This window comes from Heterodontus francisci, chromosome 2, assembly GCF_036365525.1.
Source record: "Heterodontus francisci isolate sHetFra1 chromosome 2, sHetFra1.hap1, whole genome shotgun sequence".
Classification (NCBI taxonomy): domain Eukaryota; kingdom Metazoa; phylum Chordata; class Chondrichthyes; order Heterodontiformes; family Heterodontidae; genus Heterodontus; species Heterodontus francisci.
In genome coordinates, this window is record NC_090372.1 from 67560813 (window position 1) to 67581218 (window position 20406).

At 41.7% G+C, this 20406-nt stretch overlaps 1 protein-coding gene across 2 annotated transcripts in view; it reads right to left on the bottom strand.

Moving 5' to 3' along the window:
• nsun2 (NOP2/Sun RNA methyltransferase 2) overlaps positions 1-20406 on the bottom strand; it is a 60422-nt gene that overhangs the window by 3892 nt on the left and 36124 nt on the right. For both annotated transcript variants that reach the window (XM_068058750.1, XM_068058741.1), the window contains exons 13-18: positions 19123-19247; positions 18230-18322; positions 12914-13049; positions 12150-12230; positions 3031-3169; positions 939-978 (exon numbers count right to left, since the gene is read on the bottom strand). In XM_068058750.1, the coding sequence (XP_067914851.1) occupies positions 939-978; positions 3031-3169; positions 12150-12230; positions 12914-13049; positions 18230-18322; positions 19123-19247 (614 nt within the window). The remainder of the gene's footprint in view (positions 1-938; positions 979-3030; positions 3170-12149; positions 12231-12913; positions 13050-18229; positions 18323-19122; positions 19248-20406) is intronic.

Consider the following 20406-nt stretch of genomic DNA (forward strand, 5'->3'; position numbering starts at 1 on the left):
TAAGTGGCAAGTAACATTGGCGCTACACAAGTGCCGGGCAATGACCATCTCCAACAAGAGAGAATCTAAACATCTCCGCTTAACATTCAATGGCATTACCAATGCTGAATCCTACACTATCAACATCCTGAGGGGTACCATTGACCAGGAACTGAACTGGAGTCGCCATATAAATATTATGGCTACAAGAGCAAAACAGAGGCTAGGAATTCTACAGTGAGTAACTCACCTCCTGACTTCCCAAAGCCTGTCCACCATCCACATGGCACAAGTTAGGAGTGTGATGGAATACTCGCCACTTGCCTGGACAGGTTCAGCTCCAACAATACTCAAGAAGCTCGACACCATCAGGACAAAACAGCCCGCTTGATTGGCACTCCATCCACAAACATTCACTCCCTCCACCACCAACACGAAGTGGCAGCATTGTGTACTATCCACAAGATGCACTGCAGCAATGCACCAAGGTTCCTTAGACAGCACCTTCCAAACCCACAAATTCTACCACCTAGAAGGACAAGGGTAGCAGATACATGGGAACCTGCAAGTTCCCCTCCAAGCCACACACCATCCTGACTTGGAACCATATACTTCACCGTTTTTGGGTCAAAATCCTGGAACTCCCTTCCTAACAGCACTATTGGTGTACCTACCCCACATAGACTGCAGCTCACCATGACCTTCTGAAAGGCAATTAGGGATGGGCAATAAATGCTGGCCTAGCCAACGACGCCCACATCCCATGAATGAATAAAAAAATTGACTAAGTGCCTAGGAAAATGTACATGGGTAAACATCAGTTGAAGACAGGATCAGGTTTTGCTGTAATGCCCACCAGAGTGAAAATTGAACAAGTTTTTTTTTTAAAAAGTACATAATCCAACCTTTACACTAAAAGTCCCCATGAAAATAAACAAATTATTTACTCAGAAACTTACGAGGGATCTGGTTCATACTTCAACACAATGCTCCCCATATCTGTTTCAATAAAAAGGGAAATAATTATTTGTGTATTCGTGAACTCCACTGGTGTAATTTTCTACTGAATAATTTATTAGCTGTTAAATATAAAGTCTTTAGCATATTACATCTTAAGTAACAAAAATTCCAGTGCTGTGAAAAGATACGGCTGCTTATTGTATCAAGTTACTTCTGTGGTGTTTCACTTGTACTGAATAGCCAATGACTAATTTGCAAGAGACCAGAATATCAACCACAGAAACCACAAATCCCAAGTTACAGGCCATCCTCAATCCATCCCAGTCAAAATTCATTCTCCCTTCTCAGTTAGAGGTCCCTCTCCCAACATGAATGAATTACAACATTCAGGAAGGTGAAGTGGAAATAGGTGTCAAATTATTATATGCATTGCTGTGCATTATATTCATTGCGTTATATTTTCTTTGCAATTTAATGTTGTTATGGACAGATTGTAAGGGGTGTGGATGGTTCCCTTTGTTCGCCTCCCAAATGACCGCAATTGGTGCTTTGTTTAAAATGATGAGTTAGCCCCTGAATGTTTCACTTGCCAAATAAACAGGCAGCGACAGGTTTTATTGTGGATATAAAACAGAAGATTAACTATTTATCGAATAACATTCATTCTTGTAAATGTTCACAACACCACTCATGCAAGCGTTCACTCTCACAGGCACTCTCAAGAGAAGATAGATAGAAGGTAAAGGGTAAGAGTTCAAAGCGCGTTGTTAAGTGTTCGTGGTTTTGCAGTAAACTGTTGAATCTAAGTAGGACAATCTATTTTAAAGGTGCAGGCCTGGGTGTTTGTAGTCTTGAACTTGTTGAGGTGTTGTAGATTTCTGGGGTTACGTTTTCAGAATGGAGGTGGTTTTAACTTTCAGTTCTCTGCTGCACCAAGTTGAAGCACAGAATTAGCAGCAAGGCTGCTGCTTCTTGTTTAGGCTGGATCCTTCCACAGCCTGTGGCTGGACTGTCGTTTTTGTGATGTTGCTGTGATCTTTCCCTTTCTCTCCAGAGGCATACCTTTTAAAGGTCACAGTTCATATTAGCATTTCTGGTACCTGACATATGGTCTTCTCCCCTGGTGTCACCACACAATGGACCAGAATGTGGAATCCATGACTATCCATTAATGTCTGCATGAGTATCATTCTACTTCACACCTTCTTTGTTTCAGAAGAAAACCCTATTCAATTCAAGAGTATCTCTTGATGGTTTCAGGATGGGTGTAGTTAGTCTGGAATGCATCTTTTTGTCCTTTCGAGACAGTAAGACTGTTTCAATACAGAGGCCAGGTCCTCTGGTCTTCATCGGCCATCTTTTGCAGCAAAGTATCCACTTTTCTTTTTTTACATAAAGGTAAAGCCAATTTCAGAGAGCTTACATTAAATAAAGTTTGTATCTTAAAAGTAGGAATATGACTTTACTGGGCATGACAATGTCCATAGACATTATGTGCTGGTTTGGACTGCTACAACATATTAAATAGCTCCAGTATTTCTCATGTGAATAATGTCAAATAAAATCCAATATACTGAGTGAGAGATCTGGGAAGGTCAAATAAGCAGTATCAGCAAATGCATGAAATAGCCATCAGCAGTTTTTGCATAAAATGCAAATCCTTTGCCAATTTGCTGGCTTCACCTATTTATTGTTTGCTGCTGAGTTTTTTAAAAAAGCAACTTTAAAAGGGAATGCTGATTGTACATACAAATTTTAATCTTATTCTGCACAGTAAATCACCACAGCAGACTTGAATTCGAGATGCAACCATACTGGGAATTGTATGATGGGAGTGAGTGAGCTCATGATCAAACACCTGGCATTTTTCCCCCCTAAACTTCTAAATTTTATTTTTAATATTGCAAGCTGGAACTCATTTTATGTTCAATAGGCAATTAGACCAACATGCCATATCTGTGAGCAATGTAAAAAGTAATATGCAAAAGCATGCTATGCTTATACTTTTTTTTTAAACAAAAGGAAAAATAGTTAATTCCAATAGTTAAGAGTTCTCCTCTCATTTAAAAAGATGCCAACATAGCAACTTACTCAGCTTCTTGGCTTGTTTCTGTGGTTCACTTGTAAGTTTGCCAATGAATGGATTTTCTTGCGTTAACAGCACCATAACATCCTCAATAGAAATCTTAATGATTCTTCCATTAATGTATGGATTTATAGTATAAATACCCTGAAAAAACATAAAAGTACACTTTTATATGCTTAAATTTGACATTGAACAGCAGGCATCTGATTTCTAATACATAATATGCCCACACACTGGTCATACCTGCCTAATGTAATTGAAGAAATTCACACTCCACATAACAGAATATTCCTTTTGATATTGTAATCACAGGTTTGCCGACAGTAGGGATGTTCCCCTGGTGGCTTAGTAGATCACAATGCATACACTAGAATCACAGAGCTGCACAAAAAAATTTTAAACCCATGCTCCCATTAAATTAAACATCAGACTTCTGATAACAGATTTTGGTGATTTAGGATGTATCCATAATGAGGCAACAGTATTACAAATAGTCCTTTCCAAATGTCCATACCCAAAAAATTCAAACAGGATGAAATATGCAGCTTGAGCACAAAGAGAACTGAGCTATTTGGGCTTCGTGAGCCACAGTGCCAGGACTTGGCAGTTTTATGTAGGGCACAATTTGGTCATTTTTTGCTCCACATCTCAACATCTGCTTAGCTCACGCAGTACTAGCTTACACAACTCCCACAGCACATGTCTTGATGGATTTATTAAAATTAAATACAATTACCATAAGTAGCAGCAGTTCCAGTGAATTTTGTATATCCCCCAGAAATACTCAGCTCACAGACACCAATGCCAAAAATTATTAGTGTCATTTTAGCATAGGATCCACATTTTTAATAGCTTTAAACACTTAATTTCTGCTTATCCAGTCTTATTTCCTGAGCTTCCAAGGTTCCAACACATATTCTTGATGGCACTTAAATTACCTGAAATTTATCTCTTAGTTATAAATTTCAAACAATGTCATGTTGCCACTGCCAATTGAAGCTGCAGCCAAGATTGACCTGGTTACATCATAGACATGTCAACTTTTAATTTCTTTTGAAAAGCAATAATGCGCAAGCCAGAGCCACTTAACAAGTTAACTCTTCAGCAGCAGTCCAACATTGCAATCACACCCAAACAATGCAACACATCAGCACCAATCTTATGCATTAAACTCAAAAGGTGGTAACTGCTAAGGCTGGATAAATCCTGTCTTAGATGAGTATCTTCAAAATGCTGACTACACAGTTTCCTCAGGCATTATAGTGATTGATGATTCTCTAGCACAGTTTCTGTGTACCTTTGAGGATGGGTTCAAATCTTCCTTACATTGAAAGTCTCCTTTCTTTGCAAGTGAAAGAAGTTTACAATTACAACCCAGGACCTATTATGTTCAAGTCCACAATGCAATACAGTAAACAGATGCTAAATTATGGACAGAAAATATAAATACTTCAGAATTAAATCACAAACACCAAAGAAAGCTAGCTGGTAGAGTTTCTGCTTTGGGCACAAATTGTACTAGTTGGGATGTGCTTTTTCCTCTCAAGTTGCCGCTCACTTGTTTGCATAGTGCAGAGCGCAAAATCTACCCTGATCTAGTGCAATCAGGCTGCATTTTATAATGTAATTTTTATTGAAGCAACTTTTGTTTTAAAAAATATTCCAATATATTTAAGAGTGGTAACTCAGTGCAAGCTGACACTGAACTAATCACAAAAAAAGCCTATTTATTCAGGGTCTACCACTTGTGAGTAGCCCAATTTTAAATAACTGAAAATTACTTTTAAAAACTAAACAGAATCATATACTAGTAATAATTGATGTAGTTGTTTGAGTAATTTGAAAAGAAAATATATTCAAGTATACCTAGTAATGTTCTTGCGCTCAAACTGATTAATTTTAAGAGCCTCTTCAAAGGCTGGACATAATTTGTACTTGAAATTCTGTGATCTTTGTGCTATTTTGGCCAGTTTTGGGTGAATTCTGCTGGAAACAGAATGTGCAAACTAGCAGAAACTCCAGGCCCCAATGTCCTATGGCATTCCACACAGATAATTAAAGATTGCATTATTTTATAACAATAGAGGTGTTTATGTCATATAGGGGATAAACATCAGGGTCACTGTGACTGTCAAACTCCTTTTTTATTAAAATGTTATCTATATGTATTTCTTTACTTATGTATTTCATTTTTATCTCCCACCATTAAGCCAAGAATACGCAGCAAGACTGCATGCAAGATGCATCAACTGCAGGTAGACATCCATCCAGCATTTAGCAGTAGTGAAGAGGGAGAAAATGATAATCAGAGACACTTGACTGCCCTTCAGGAACACCGGATGATAGTCCTGTGCAGAATGGGGTTGGAGCTGGAGGATCCAGGGGAGTGGTTAGGTGGGGGGGTGGGGGGAGAAGCATTGTGGCCCTTGCCCAAGAACATAATTACCACTAGACAGAAAAAAAAACAAGGTCCACCTAATTTGCCTTCAAGCATCCTGAAAGTTGCATAATACAAATGATTCTGGAGTTGTTGACTAATCATAGCAATCAACCTCTATCAATTAGCCTTCAAGAGACCCAGAAATGATATGAGGAAAACCCCAGTGTTGGCGAAGTTTGGAAACCATAGATCCAAAAATCACCCCCTTCCTCCCAAGCATACTACATTTACCAGATGTTGCATCTCAAATCGCTCACCTGTATCCCAAAATGTTATTTTCTCATAGAAATATTTCTAATTCACAGTTGAATGAATTAAAACTAACCGCTTCAACTGTCTCCCGAGGAAGCCTGTTCCACAGGTTGACCAGTCGTTCATGGGATTAGGGGTCAGGGTGTAGGGCAGGGAAACCTCAGAGTTCCTGAAGATTTTATTATTAAACAGGGCAAATTGTCACAAACATACGAATTAGAAGCAGAAGTAAGCCATTCGGCCCCTCGAACCTGATCTGCCATTTGATAAGATCATAGCTGATCCGAATGTGGCCTCAACTCCAATTTCCTGTCTGCCCCACATAGCACTGAACTTCCTTGAATATCAATGAAGTAACTCAGTCTTGAATGTATTCAATGACCCAGCCTCTATTGCCCTCTGGAATAGGAGGAAACAATTCTACCTCCCAGCCCACAAGCAGTGCTGTAAGGGCACTTACCTTATGTATCCAGCCCATTTTGCTGACTTTTCAAAGGGCTGGGAAGCCCATCCAACAGTAATTGAAAAAAAAACTTGTTAAAATGGAGGAACTCAGCCTCCTTAAAAAAGTTTCAATGATTGTCCTGCCTCCCAACGGATTGGTCAACCCTCTCCCCACCACCGTGCTCATGACTCCTAGCTCCAGATCATTCATAAAGATATTTATCTGGCATCACGGCACAAGGGCAAATCCAAGGATTGATAGAACTATAGAAGGCAAACCTGCTGTTTGGGGGAAGCAGCAGCGTAGTATGAATGGCACTGGACGAGTAATCCAGAAGCCCTGGCAAATGCTCTGGGGGCAGCGTTCGAATCCCACCATGGCAGATGGTGAAATTTGAATTCAATTAATAAATCTGGAATTAAAAAGCTAGTCTAATGGTGACCACGAAACCATTGTTGATTGTTATAAAAACCTATCTGGTTTACTAATGCCCTTTAGGGAAGGAAATCTGCCATCCTTACCTGGTCTGGCCTACAAGTGACACCAGATCGACAGCAATGTGGTTGACTCTTAATGCCCTAGCAAGCCACTCAGTTGTATCAAAGCACTACAAAATCAATAAGGAATAAAACCGACTGACCACCGGCATTGACCTAGGCACTAGCCTTCACTCTGTTGCTGGATCAAAATCCTGGAACTCCCTTCCTAACAGCACTGTTGGTGTACCTACACCCTAAGGACCGCAGCAGTTCAAGTAGGCAGCCACCACCTTCTCAAGGGCAATTAGGGATGGGCAATAAATGCTGGCCAAGCCAGTAACACCCACATCCCAAGAATGAATAATAAAAAAGTTTGGTACAACTGTGGTTAAAATGTAAGGTTTGATTCACTGTTGGATTTCTGGACTGTCAGCTAACATTGAAACATAGAAAATAGGAGGAGTAGGCCCTTCGAGCCTGCTCCGCCATTCATTATGATCATGGTTGATCATCCAACTCAGTAACCTGTTCCCGCTTTCGCCCCATATCCTTTGATCCCTTTAAACCCAAGAGCTATATCTAACTCCTTCGTGAAAACATACAATGTTCTGGTCTCAACTGCTTTCTGTGGTTGCAAATTCCACAGGCTCACCACTCTCTGGGTGAAGAGATTTCTCCTCATCTCAGTCCTGAATGGTTTATTACCCTGTATCCTTAGACTATGACCCCTGGTTCTGGACTCCCCCACCATCGGGAACATCCTTCCTGCATCTACCCTGTCAAGTCCTGTTAGAATTTTATAGGTTTCTATGAGATCCTCCCTCACTCTTCTGAACTCCAGCGAATATAATCCTAACCGACTCAATTTCTCCTCATATGCCAGTCCCACCATCCCAGAAATCAGTCTGGTAAACCTTTGCTGCACTCCCTCGATAGCAAGAATATCCTTCCTCAGATAAGGAGACCAAAATTGCACACAATATTCCAGGTGCGGCCTCACCAAGGCCCTGCATTATTGCAGCAAGACATCCCTGCTCCTGTACTCAAATCCTCTCGCTATGAAGGCAAACATACCATTTGCCTTTTTTACTGCCTGTTGCACCTGTATGCTTACCTTCAGCGACCAGTGTACGAGAACACCCATGTCTCGTTGCATATTCCCCTCTCTCAGTTTGTAGCCAGATAATAATCTGCCTTCCTGTCTTTGCTACCAAAGTGGATAACCTCACACTTATCCACATTATACTGCATCTGCCATGCATTTGCCCACTCACTCAACTTGTCCAAATCACCCTGAAGCCTCTCTACATCCTCCTCACAACTCACCCTCCTACCCAGTTTTGTGTCATCTGCAATTTGGAGATATCACATTTAGTTCGCTCATCTAAATCATTCATGTATATTGTGAAGAGCAGGGTCCTAGCACCGATCCCTGCGGTACCCCACTGGTCACTGCCTGCCATTTGGAAAAAGACCCATTCATCCCTACTCTTTGTTTCCTGTCTGCCAACCAATTTTCTATCCATCGCAATACACTACCCCCAATCCCATGCGCTTTAATTTTACACGCTAACCTCTTATGTGGGACTGTCGAAAGCCTTCTGTAAGTCCAAATAAACCACATCCACTGGCTCCCCCTCATCAACTCTACTCGTTACATCCTCGAAGAATTCTAGTAGATTTATCAAGCATGATTTCCCTTTCGTAAATCCATGCTGACTCTGCCCGATTCTACGACTGTTCTCCAAGTGCTCTGCTATAAAATCTTTGATAATGGACTCTAGAATTTTCCCCACTACCGACGTCAGGCTGACTGGTCTATAATTCCCTGCTTTCTCTCTACCTCCCTTTTTAATTAGTGGGGTTACATTAGCTACCCTCCAATCTGTAGGTACTGTTCCAGAGTCTATAGAATCTTGGAAGATGACCACCAATGCATCCACTATTTCTAGGGCCACTTCCTTAAGTGGTCTGGGATGCTGACCATCAGGCTCTGGGGATTTATCGGCCTTCAATCCCAATTTCCCCAACACCATTTCTCTACTAATACTGATTTCCTTCAGTTCTTCTCTCTCGCTAAACCCTGTGTTCCCCAACATTTCTGGTATGATATTTGTGTCTTCCTTTGTGAAGACAGAACCAAAGTATGCATTTAGTTGGTCAGCCATTTCTTTATTCCCCATAATAAATTCCCCTGATTCTGACTGCAAGGGACCTACATTTGTCTTCACTAATCTTTTTCTCTTCACAGACCAAAAGAAACATTTACAGTCAGTTTTTATGTTCCCCGCAAGCTTGCTCTCGTAATCTATTTTCCCCTTCTTAATCAAACCCTTGGTCCTCCTTTGCTGAATTCTAAACTGCTCCCAATCCTCAGGTCTGTTGTTTTTTCTGGTGAATTTATATGCCATGGTTTTGCTACCTTTCCCATTTTACTATTGCGCTAAGGGCAAAGGGGAAGGCAAGGACTTGGATAATATTGGGTGCAGGTCCCAAGTCTGGCAGAGCCGGTTTGGTGATCTTTAAAGGGCATTTTCGAAACAACAAGTTTTATGTTGGATTCCTGGACATGTATCTCTTTATATGTTTCGCTTCCTCTTTCTCAGCTGTAAAAGTCTAAACGTTCTAATTTCCAACTTTCTATCAGCAAAACCCTATCAGGAGTATTGCGTTCAGTTTTGGACACCAAACCTCAGGAAATATACTCTGGCCTTGGAGAAGATACAGCACAGATTCACCAAAGTGATAGCAGAATTTTAAGCGTTAAATTATGATGATGGCTTGGTTTGTATCCTCTGGAATTTAGCAGGTTGTAGAACAACGTAACCAAGGTCTTGAAAATACGATTAGATACACCAGTTACAGAGAATTTATTTCCCCTGGTTGGGAATGCAGAACAAGAGAAGATTATCTGAAGTTACTGCTAGGCCATTTAGGAGCACTTTTTCAAACAATGAGTAGCAGAAATCTGGAGCTCTTTTCCCCAAAAGGCTAGGGAAATTCACAAGATGGAAATTGATAAAATGTTATTAGTTAAGGACATCAAGGGAAATGAACCAAAGGTGGGTAAACGGAGCTGAGGTACCGATCAGCCATTATATGATCAAATGGAAGAACAGGCTTGAGATGATTAGCTATTTTTCCTATGGCTGATAATTAGAGCTATCAAAATGCAACTGAATTTGTTGTTTTCCTATAGGAACTTAGAATTTTAAATTGTCTATCACTATAACAGGTGATAATCAGGAGCTAATTAAAGGTTGCTTCTCTTAATTCATTCTGATTGGCAGGTGTCAATTACACTAACATTTTCTAACTGTGAACATGAATATTAATAGTGGTAATTAGAGGCGCTATGCTTCAAAATTCAACTAACTTATTGTTTGAAAAATGAACACAACTAAAGATGAGGGAAGGCTCTGGGCTGAATTTTATAAGCCCGCCACTGATATTGGTGGCAGACTGCCCGTGCAGGTTGCACGCCAGAGAGCTGCCGCAATTCCAAGCGCAGCAGCTCATTTAAATAGCCGGACCCCAATCATGTGGAGGGGGCGGGCTGTCCATCCCCTGCAATGGGACCAGCTGCCTGTGTGCAGGCACTGATGCCATTTTTAAAGGGCTGTCAACCCTACTAGGACATTTAAATAATTAAAGTGACAGTGAATTAAAATAAATAAATACATTTCTTTTTCCCTTCTCTCCCCGCCCCCGCCACCCCATATCAATTAAATTATTTGGCTCTCCCAAAACACTTACCTTCACAATCTGACCTTCACTGCCTTTCCCACCATCCCCCTACACCCATGACGTTCATTTGACCCCGTTTCCTCCACCACCACCCCGCGAGAAACTAACCTCCTCCCCCCTCCCCACCAGTGTTGCACCTCATTTCCCTGGACGGGGATTCGAAGGCGCGGCAGTGCCAGCCGCCACCATGAAGACCATGGCGGGACTTCAGGAGGAGTCGGGAGACTCACTTATTCAGCTAAGTTAATTTATTTAAATATTTAAATAGCAGTGCCATTGCCGAGCGGCTGGGGGGGGAAGAGGGCACCATGTGGCCTCGCCACCAGCAATATCGGGGCCAGGCCCTGCCGGCATCGAGGTCGATGGCGGGCCACGTCCAGGACAATCTTCATGCCCCCACTCCGTCTGGCCATGGATCCAGACCTCCAGGGCCCTATAAAATCCAGCCCTATGTGTCTATCTTAGCTTAATGCACTCCCTGAAGCTTATAGCACACAAAATGGCTAAAGCACTGTCTTTTTTTTACCCGTGCACATATAACAGAATCTGAAAAAAATTTAAATTTGTATTTCAGATTTTCAAATAATTTTGCAAAGTAACTGAGAAGCAAGAAGAAAAATATTGCAACAGTTTATTTTATTTTTTTATTTAGAGATACAGCACTGAAACAGGCCCTTCGGCCCACCGAGTCTGTGCCGACCAACAGCCACCCATTTATACTAACCCTACAGGAATCTCATTCCCTACCACCTACCTACACTAGGGGCAATTTACAATGGCCAATTTACCTATCACCTGCAAGTCTTTGGCTGTGGGAGGAAACCGGAGCACCCGGCAAAAACCCACACTGACACAGGGAGAACTTGCAAACTCCGCACAGGCAGTACCCAGAATCGAACCCGGGTCCCTGGAGCTGTGAGGCTGCAGTGCTAACCACCGCGCCACTGTGCCGCCCCACCGTTGTGGTTACTGATGTATCTTCCGTAGTATGTGGAATCTAGGCATGTGCAGTGTACAATCTAAATTCAGTCAACAGTACAATTCAGGGGAAAAACATCTAGTCTGAGTCCAGGTTTTGGAAGTGGACATAAAAGATTTTTAAAAAAAGACAATTCAATGGATAAATATCATACTGCGAAATATGAAATTTTAAGAAAGTGACCATTTTTTCAGAAAGTATATTGAATGATTATTTTTGGGGAAACATAGATGAGGAACAGACAAAAACTTCACTGAAACAACTGGTGTTACGTTATGGACCAGACCAAAGTCCAATCACAGCGCCACTTACAGACATTACAGATAATTGCAAAATGAGAGATTTCACACAAGAGCTGGCTACATACATATCGAGCTACAAGACTGTATATCTGAATATGATTAGGACAAAATGCTCTGGAGCATGGCTACCCGACCCAAACCGAACCCAACGGGACCCGACGATGCGTCGGGTCGGACACAGTGACAGCCAGGACATCAAGGCGGGAAACACTCCGCACTAGTCTGTGTGAGTTGTTCCATCCAAGGTAGAGTACGACCTACCGGTGGTCGGGTTGGGCGCGGGAAAAAACAAAAACACTCGGGCCGGGTCGGGTTTCATCTGCAAACCCGAGCAGGCCTTTAAAATGCTCATTATTTAAAATTATCTCAAACTTAAAAATCAAAATGCAACAAAAAGTCTAAATATTAAAAAGACAGTTATTTACATTAAAACTAGCAGTATTACCAAAGATTGTCTTCAAATAACAAAGCTAATATTACCTCTTGCGCTAATCTGAAGGCACAGCCAAATTCTTCCCCATCATTATTGCGACTTAAAACTTTAATTCCTGTGTTGATTACCTAGGAGAATAAACCAGATTTATCACAGCACCCTCCAAATATTAGAATTAAAAATGTTCAATTCTTTAAAAAAAAAATCTGGACATAATTTGTAGGAATTATATAGCATCTTTAGTGTGAAGAAATACTTGACAAATAGAAACCTCGAGAGAGATTAGGAGACAGTAAGTGATGGGTTGAACGGATGGATTTTAATTTTTTTCAAAAAAAAGGAGATGGAGGAGTGAGGTTTAGGGAGCTAATACTGGAGAGCAGACTCAGTTTAAGACAATGCCATCAACGATACGGGTGAGGGAAAAAGAGAAAGAAGCTCAAAATCAGAGAAGTGGAAAATTTGGGATGGACTAGTGGGTTGGAGAAGGTTGAAGGGATAGGATATACCAAGGCCATGGAGGGATTAAGAGGGTAGAGATTTGTAATGTAACACATGGTGCGGGGCAGGGGGCATGAATGTCTGAATTCCAACAATTCAACACCTTCTTGAAAAATCATTAATGAAGACACGGTTTATGGCTGTGAAAGTTTCTTTGTTTACAAAGTACAAAATAAAAATAATTTACACTATCAAATTTCATTTCAGTGGTATTTGATCACGACCAGTTACTTGAGTTTTCAGTCAAAGGCTCCGAAAGCCTACGAATACAAGCTAGAATTTTTTAAAAATAGGAAACTTTGTTAACAACCTTCATTCGTTCACTGTTATGGAGAAGAACATTTCTTAGTTCCTTTGAAACCATGTAGAGGTGACGCTTCTTTCCCTCATGCGTTCTAGTGAGGACATTCGACTTTGGGAAAGATGGATCCAATTGATAAAATTTCCTATTAAAAATTGTTTCAGTATTTTGATAAAATGTCTGTTATATATTTCTCATACAGCAGATAATTTAACAGGACACTGGATAACAACAACACAGACAAGCAGATATGGCCCACCAGAAAACTATATCCTGCAAAATGTATATAGTTTAGCCTTAGTTTTAAATGAATAGACATGTTCTTAGCACAAGTTCAGTATGTATATGTTTCAATTATTCTTCAGTTTGATTAGTTACATTCTGTGTAGCATAAAGCTTTCATTAGCTTAATCAGAAAGCTGGACATTCTGCAATTCAAAAGCTGTTCCAATAAGGAATCTAGACGCCAAACTCCGGACAAAAGATACATCACCACCATGACTGCCATATATCTGCACAGAAGGATTAGCAAAACTGCATCTCTATGACTACTACTCTGCATTGCACAAAGACACAATTAGTTCAACAAAGCAAGAACCAGATTAGCCTCAACAACTAAAGGATTATAGATGGCTTGCTATTACAAGACAATTCAGTTTTGCAGCAGTAAGATGAAATGTGAGAATGAAGTACAAGTTTTTCTGAACAGAACCATAGATTAAATTACTGCATTTAAATTTGGCTGCATTTGTCACAACGCAACCACTTGGTGGCACAAGCGCAAATGCAACCTCATTGACAGAAACATCACTGCCTGCAACGTCACAGGCAGCTGCCAGTAATAAAAATGGCACTGTTCAATTTGACACAGAAAAGTGGATTGAACCCAAAGCCCCTCACCCCACAATGGCCACGGTCGTTGCCTCCACACCCCTCCCCAAACAGTTCCCCGCTCCCTCCTGCGATCTCTGCCTCAATTGCCGCATTTAGTTTCCTGCTCCCTCCCGCACCTGCCTTCTCACTGCACCCTCCTGCCACTTTATCTGTTAACCACTCCTGACTACTCGCCGTTCCCTCCCATTGCTCACTCCCCGCCACCCAGAGAAGCAGCAAGGGGGTGGGGGAGGCAAGCGGGGTGCTAGCGGCAAGGCAGGAGGCGAGCTGCGGGATGGAGGGCGAGCAGGTGGGAGCAGTCTCAAGCAGTTGATTAGAATCCAGGACCAGCATGTTCCTGTGAGGAAGGATAAGTTTGGCAAGTTTCGGGAACCTTGGATAATGCGGGATATTGTGAGCCTCGTCAAAAAGAAAAAGGAAGCATTCGTAAGGGCTGGAAGGCTAGGAACAGACGAATCCCTTGAGGAATATAAAGACAGTAGGCAGGAACTTAAGCAAGGAGTCAGGAGGGCTAAAAGGGGTTATGAGAAGTCATTAGCAAACAGGATTAAGGAAAATCCCAAGGCTTTTTATAGATATATAAAGAGCAAGAGGGTAACCAGGGAAAGGGTTGGCCTACTCAAGGAGAGAAGGGAATCTATGTGTGGAGCCAGAGGAAATGGGCGAGGTGCTAAATGAGTACTTTGCATCAGTATTCACCAAGGAGAAGGACTTGGTGCATGATGAGCCTAGGGAAGGGAGTGCAGATAGTCTCAGTCATCTCATTATCAAAAAGGAGGTGGTGTTGGGTGTCTTGCAAAGCATTAAGGTAGATAAGTCCCCAGAGCCTGATGGGATCTACCCCAGAATACTGAGGGAGGCAAGGGAAGAAATTGCTGGGGCCTTGACAGAAATCTTTGCATCCTCATTGGCTACAGGTGAGGTCCCAGAGGACTGGAGAATAGCCAATGTTGTTCCTTTGTTAAAGAAGGGTAGCAAGGATAATCCAGGAAATTATAGGCCGGTGAGCCTTACATCAGTGGTAGGGAAATTATTAGAGAGGATTCTTCGGGACAGGATTTACTCCCATTTGGAAACAAATGGACTTATTAGCGAGAGGCATCATGGTTTTGTGAAGTGGAGATCGTGTCTCACTAATTTGATTGAGTTTTTTGAGGAAGTGACGAAGATGATTGATGAAGGAAGGGTAGTGGATGTTATCTATATGGATTTCAGTAAAGCCTTTGACAAGGTCCCTCATGGCAGACTGATACAAAAGCTGAAGTCACATGGGATCAGAGGGGAGCTGGCAAGATGGATACAGAACTGGCTCGGTCATAGAAGACAGAGGGCAGCAGTGGAAGGGTGCTTTTCTGAATGGAGGGACATGACTAGTGGTGTTCCGCAGGGATCAGTGCTGGGACCTTTGCTGTTTGTAGTATATATAAATGATTTGGAGGAAAATGTAGCTGGTCTGAATAGCAAGTTTGCGGACGACACAAAGGTTGGTGGAGTTGCGGACAGTGATCAGGATTGTCAGAGGATACAGCAGGATATAGATCGGTTGGAGACTTGGGCGGAGAAATGGCAGATGGAGTTTAATTCGGACAAATGTGAGGTAATGCATTTTGGAAGGTCTAATGCAGGTGGGAAATATATAGTAAATGGCAGAACCCTTAGGAGTATTGACAGGCAGAGAGATCTGGGCGTACAGGTCCACAGGTCACTGAAAGTGGCAACGCAGGTGGATAAGGTAGTCAAGAAGGCATACGGCATGCTTGCCTTCATCGGTCGGGGCATAGAGTATAAAAATTGGCAAGTCATGCTGCAGCTGTACAGAACTTTAGCTAGGCCACACTTAGAATATTGTGTGCAATTCTGGTCGCCAGACTACCAGAAGGACGTGGAGGCTTTGGAGAGGGTACAGAAGAGCTTTACCAAGATGTTGCCTGGTCTGGAGGGCATTAGCTATGAGGAGAGGTTGGATAAACTCGGATTGTTTCCACTGGAACGACAGAGGTGGAGGGGCGACATGATAGAGGCTTACAAAGTTATAAGCGGCATGGACAGAGTGGATAGTCAGAAGCTTTTTCCCAGGGTGGAAGAGTCAGTTACTAGGGGACATAGGTTTAAGGTGAAAGGGGCAAAGTTTAGAGGGGATGTGCAAGGCAAGTTCTTTACACAGAGGGTGGTGAGTGCCTGGAACTTATTGCCGGGGGAGGTGGTGGAAGCAGGTACCATAGAGATGTTTAAGAGGCATCTTGACAAATACATGAATAGGATGGGAATAGAAGGATACGGACCCCGGAAGTGCAGAAGGTTTTAGTTTAGGCAGGCATCAAGATCGGCGCAGGCTTGGAGGGCAGAATGGCCTGTTCCTGTGCTGTACTGTTCTTTGTTCTTTGAAAGCAGCAATTGAGGCATGAATTGCGGGAGAGAGCAGGGTATGGCTGGAGGGAATGGGGGTGAAGCAACACTCAGAGGTCATTACGCGATGATGTTGACGGATGCATGCATATGCGCACCCATACTGGCAAGCCGGCAAATGTTTGGATGCACCAATGACATCCACAATGGCTCTGCGTATGCTCTGCATTGTCAAAAAACACACCATTTAAATTTACACATGCAAAATTACACACAGATTAAAAGTCCTCCCACTGCACACACTTCCTTTCTATCTCCTAATTTTGGGATGGCTTGTGACATTTAGCAATACCTCATTCTATTACTTTTAATAGGCAATACTAGTGCCTGTTTAGGGAAACAGGATGATGGGAATAGGCAGGCCATTCAGGCCCTCAAATCTGTTCTGCCATTTAGTTAGACCATGGCTGATTTGTATTTGAATTCCATTTACCTGCCTTTGCTCCACTGCGCTTGAGACTCTTGTTCAACAAAAAATAAAATTTCAACTGCAGATTTCCACTATCCTTTTTGTGAATAAGGGCTTCCTGATTTCATTCCTGAATAGCCTAGCTAAAATTTTATTATGCCCCATATATTTATTATTCTGTCTTCTGTATATCACACTGTTTCATCTCCAACTCCAAATCTCAGCTCTATCCACAAGCAAGTGTCCTGCCATTAAATATGAAAATGTACTTTTAAATCATTTTGTGCTTTATAAAAATTTAATGAAACTTTTGGGTACATTTTCAAATTAAACAGATGTGATTGGCCTTCATGAGAGCCAGGCAGCTACAAATTAAGGCTTTGGATTATCTGGTTGCGCAGCAATTAATTAAGCAAATAGATAGAGCCTCAGTCCTGGAATCCAGATTCTGGGTCTGCAGTCTCATCCCTTCATCTGCTTCCATGAACTGCAGCCCCCTCCACCCCACCCCACAATAACCACAACCTTATTGTTGGCCACAGCCACCCCAAATACTGACCACTACCCATTTCCAAACCATCCACTTCCCTCTACCAACCAATACTCATACCAATTACACCTACCATCTGAGCTTCTCATCCCACCCTCAGATTTCTATTCCCCTCCCCCACCGCCCCCAACCTCAACTACTCACCACCCTCCTACATGTAGGCAGCACTTTCAGAGTAGAATATGACTCATTATACAATGACTAGAGTCACCTGTGGACTCATCAGATCTGAAAGCTACACTGCTTATGAATTAATTAGTTTATGCCACTCACCATGTATGCGTAAAACATATTGATAATTTTTTTTATTCTTGGACTTACCAAATTGTGACATTTATTGACTTTACATTAATTTTAAGCAACTGCTAGTTGTCACAACACTTCATGATGAGTTTCACAAAATTTAAGCACATGATAATAATGCAACACTGGCAAGGTGGCTATGTTTTAAAATAGGATTTAGGACTTCACTGTGCTCTTCGCATTTCAGAAGTATGAAAATAATCTTAATAGGGTAGAACGACTTACACATAAAAGGCTGGAAAGAGTATATCCTACCTGAGATTTACCTTTGCATCTTACTGTCCTTAAACAGACTCAAGAACAAGAGACCACTATCTTAAAAATTAGAGCTCAGCCATTCGGGAGTGAAATCAGGAAGCAGTTTTCCACACAGTATAGTAGAAATTTGGAATACTCTCTCCAAAAGGACGTGGATGTGAATTTAAGTTTTCAAGTCAAAGATCAACAGATTTTTGTTAGGTAAGGGTATTAAGGAATATGTAGCAAAGGTAAGGAAATGGAGTTGAGGTGATGAGCTATGGTATAATGGAATGGTAAGCAGGCTCAAGGAGCTGAATGGCCTGCTCTTGTTCCCAATATTCCTATGCATTGAAGTTCAACAAGTCAGTTAGTATTAATACATACAACTATAAAAAGTGACCAAGATATACACAAAAAACGCAGCCTGACTCAAAACAGTAAAATCAAATTACTGACCACTGCTAAATCTTTTCATTCCCATTCAGACAGAAAAACCGGAGCAGCAAGTCCAAAGAACACTTACTGAATCGGTAGAAATACTGGATCTTCTTCGCTCAGGAACACAAACGGATCTTCTTTGAATCCAAATAGTTTCATTTTCTTTGATGGCGGTGGACTAAAGAAGAAAAGATTATTTAAAAAAGTTGAACTTTCACAAGAATTCTTTTGATGCAATATTTACAAGAAATTGCAGAGGATACTCACTCATCCCTTTTCACCCTTCTATGGTAGCAATTAAAAATTGCTTGTATGCTGAAACAACATCAGCATTTAAAAACATTTGATGAACCAGAAGTTCTTTTTAATTTGACAATGAACCATTTAAATCCAGACACTGCGAGGAAGAGCAACAAATTGTATAAGAATGATTTCGTAAATAGTAAACATTAAATAAGCTTGACTGCTTTTTCAAACTCTATTTTATGGTCAATGTCAGCCAGGGAAGTGAAAACCCAACAGATGATTAGGTTTTAGTGAGAAGGGCATGGGAAAGTTTTTTTTAAAAAGTTCCAATCTTCCAGTTTCTTGGATGTCCTTGAATCACAACTCAAATTATACTTAGAAGGTGGTCAACTTGAAACATTGTCTAGACCAACAACGCTCTGAAACCAGCCACAAAGAGTTGCAGTAAAACACCCCAAAAGCAATTCACCCCAGATTTTCCTTTTCAGACATTTTCAGAAACTCCTACCCTCAGCCTCCCCCCAGCTACATGACTAACCATAAGTAGCTCACCACAGAGGATCAAGAGCACTATCAAGAGTAACTATGTTACTCCACAACACAGTCTGCTGTGGCCCTTGAAAGACTAAGACACCGTGCCACGTTTGCATCAAACAGTTGTAAAATATACAAGAGGCAAGTGGCATTGAAACAAAATGCTTGGTGAGCTCCATATATTGTGGTGTAACCTACCAACAAATACCATCTTTACTGGCTGATGATTCTTCACCATCGTTTGTTTTAGTTTCATCCATTAATGCAAGTTTCACATCAGCATCTTCAACTGGGGCATCAGCTGCTGCTGTTTTATGTCTCAGCTGCCAAAAATGCACATTAAAATGGTTACAACTTATAAAAGATTGGTTCTCTACATGCATTTCTGAAGAGTCTCTCCAGCTTCTTCCAGCAATCTTTTATCTTCAGAGTGGGAAACCAAAGAATGGATTTCAGCTATTCTGAGGACTTCATATTGTGGGGACAGACCAAAAGTAAGCTAATCAGCTAACAAACTAACTGTGGAGCCAATTTATAAAAAATAACAAGCAGAAGCTAACAGGACAGCTGCAGATAGCTTAATAGTAGCCTATTGTTTAATAATCAGTCTAACAGTTCAAGGAGGGGGGGGGATGTGAAACTAATAAAATGCAAAAATAAAATGCTGGGACGAATGAACCAATCATGCACTGATAACAGAAGTCTGCAAACCACTCAGAAACAAAGGGGGGGGGCGTTGGCAGCTTTGTTTGAATAACTAAGAAATGCTTGCTTTAGTGAGCACATGTTCTTTTGTTTTGATTTTTGTTCTTTTGTAACTGTGGAATGTAACAACCATATACTGCAATAAAGTTTCTAAAAGTTACGGTTGGACTTAGTCTCTCTTTGTAACTGATGGGATCCAACAACTTGGCGTAGTCGGCAGGATCGCTGGAGGATAAAGACCGAAGCCCTGGACATCGGACCTATATCGGCCCCCGGAGGTAAGGACTCCTCTTTACTTTAAAAAGTCCTCGGCCATTGTCTAGTTTCGGTACTCCACAACGTGATCCCGAACTCTTCCGAGGCTCGAAACCCCCTTTATAGACGTCTAAATCGGCAGTGTTCGATGGTAATACACCAGCCCGGCAGAAAAGCTCCGCGGCTTCTGTATAAGAAGCCCCATAGCTCGAGACCCCCTCCCCCACACAAAATTGATACAATGACTGACGAAGGAAACCGACAGTTGCCAACAACCGTAAAAGGCGGGCGGGCCCCGCCAGACGTTTCCGAAGACGAGATTGTTCGACAGTGAAAAGGATATATAGAGCAACAGTTTAATTTGGCTAAAACCTGTACTGAAATTGAACAGAAATACAGTGCCTCCAAGGGACAGTGGTCCCTGGAAGATATAAAGAGAGCGCTTGGGGAAAAACGACCCCTTTAAAGGATAAAGAACGGACCCAATGGTCCTTAGTCGTAATGGGCCAGATCCGACAACGT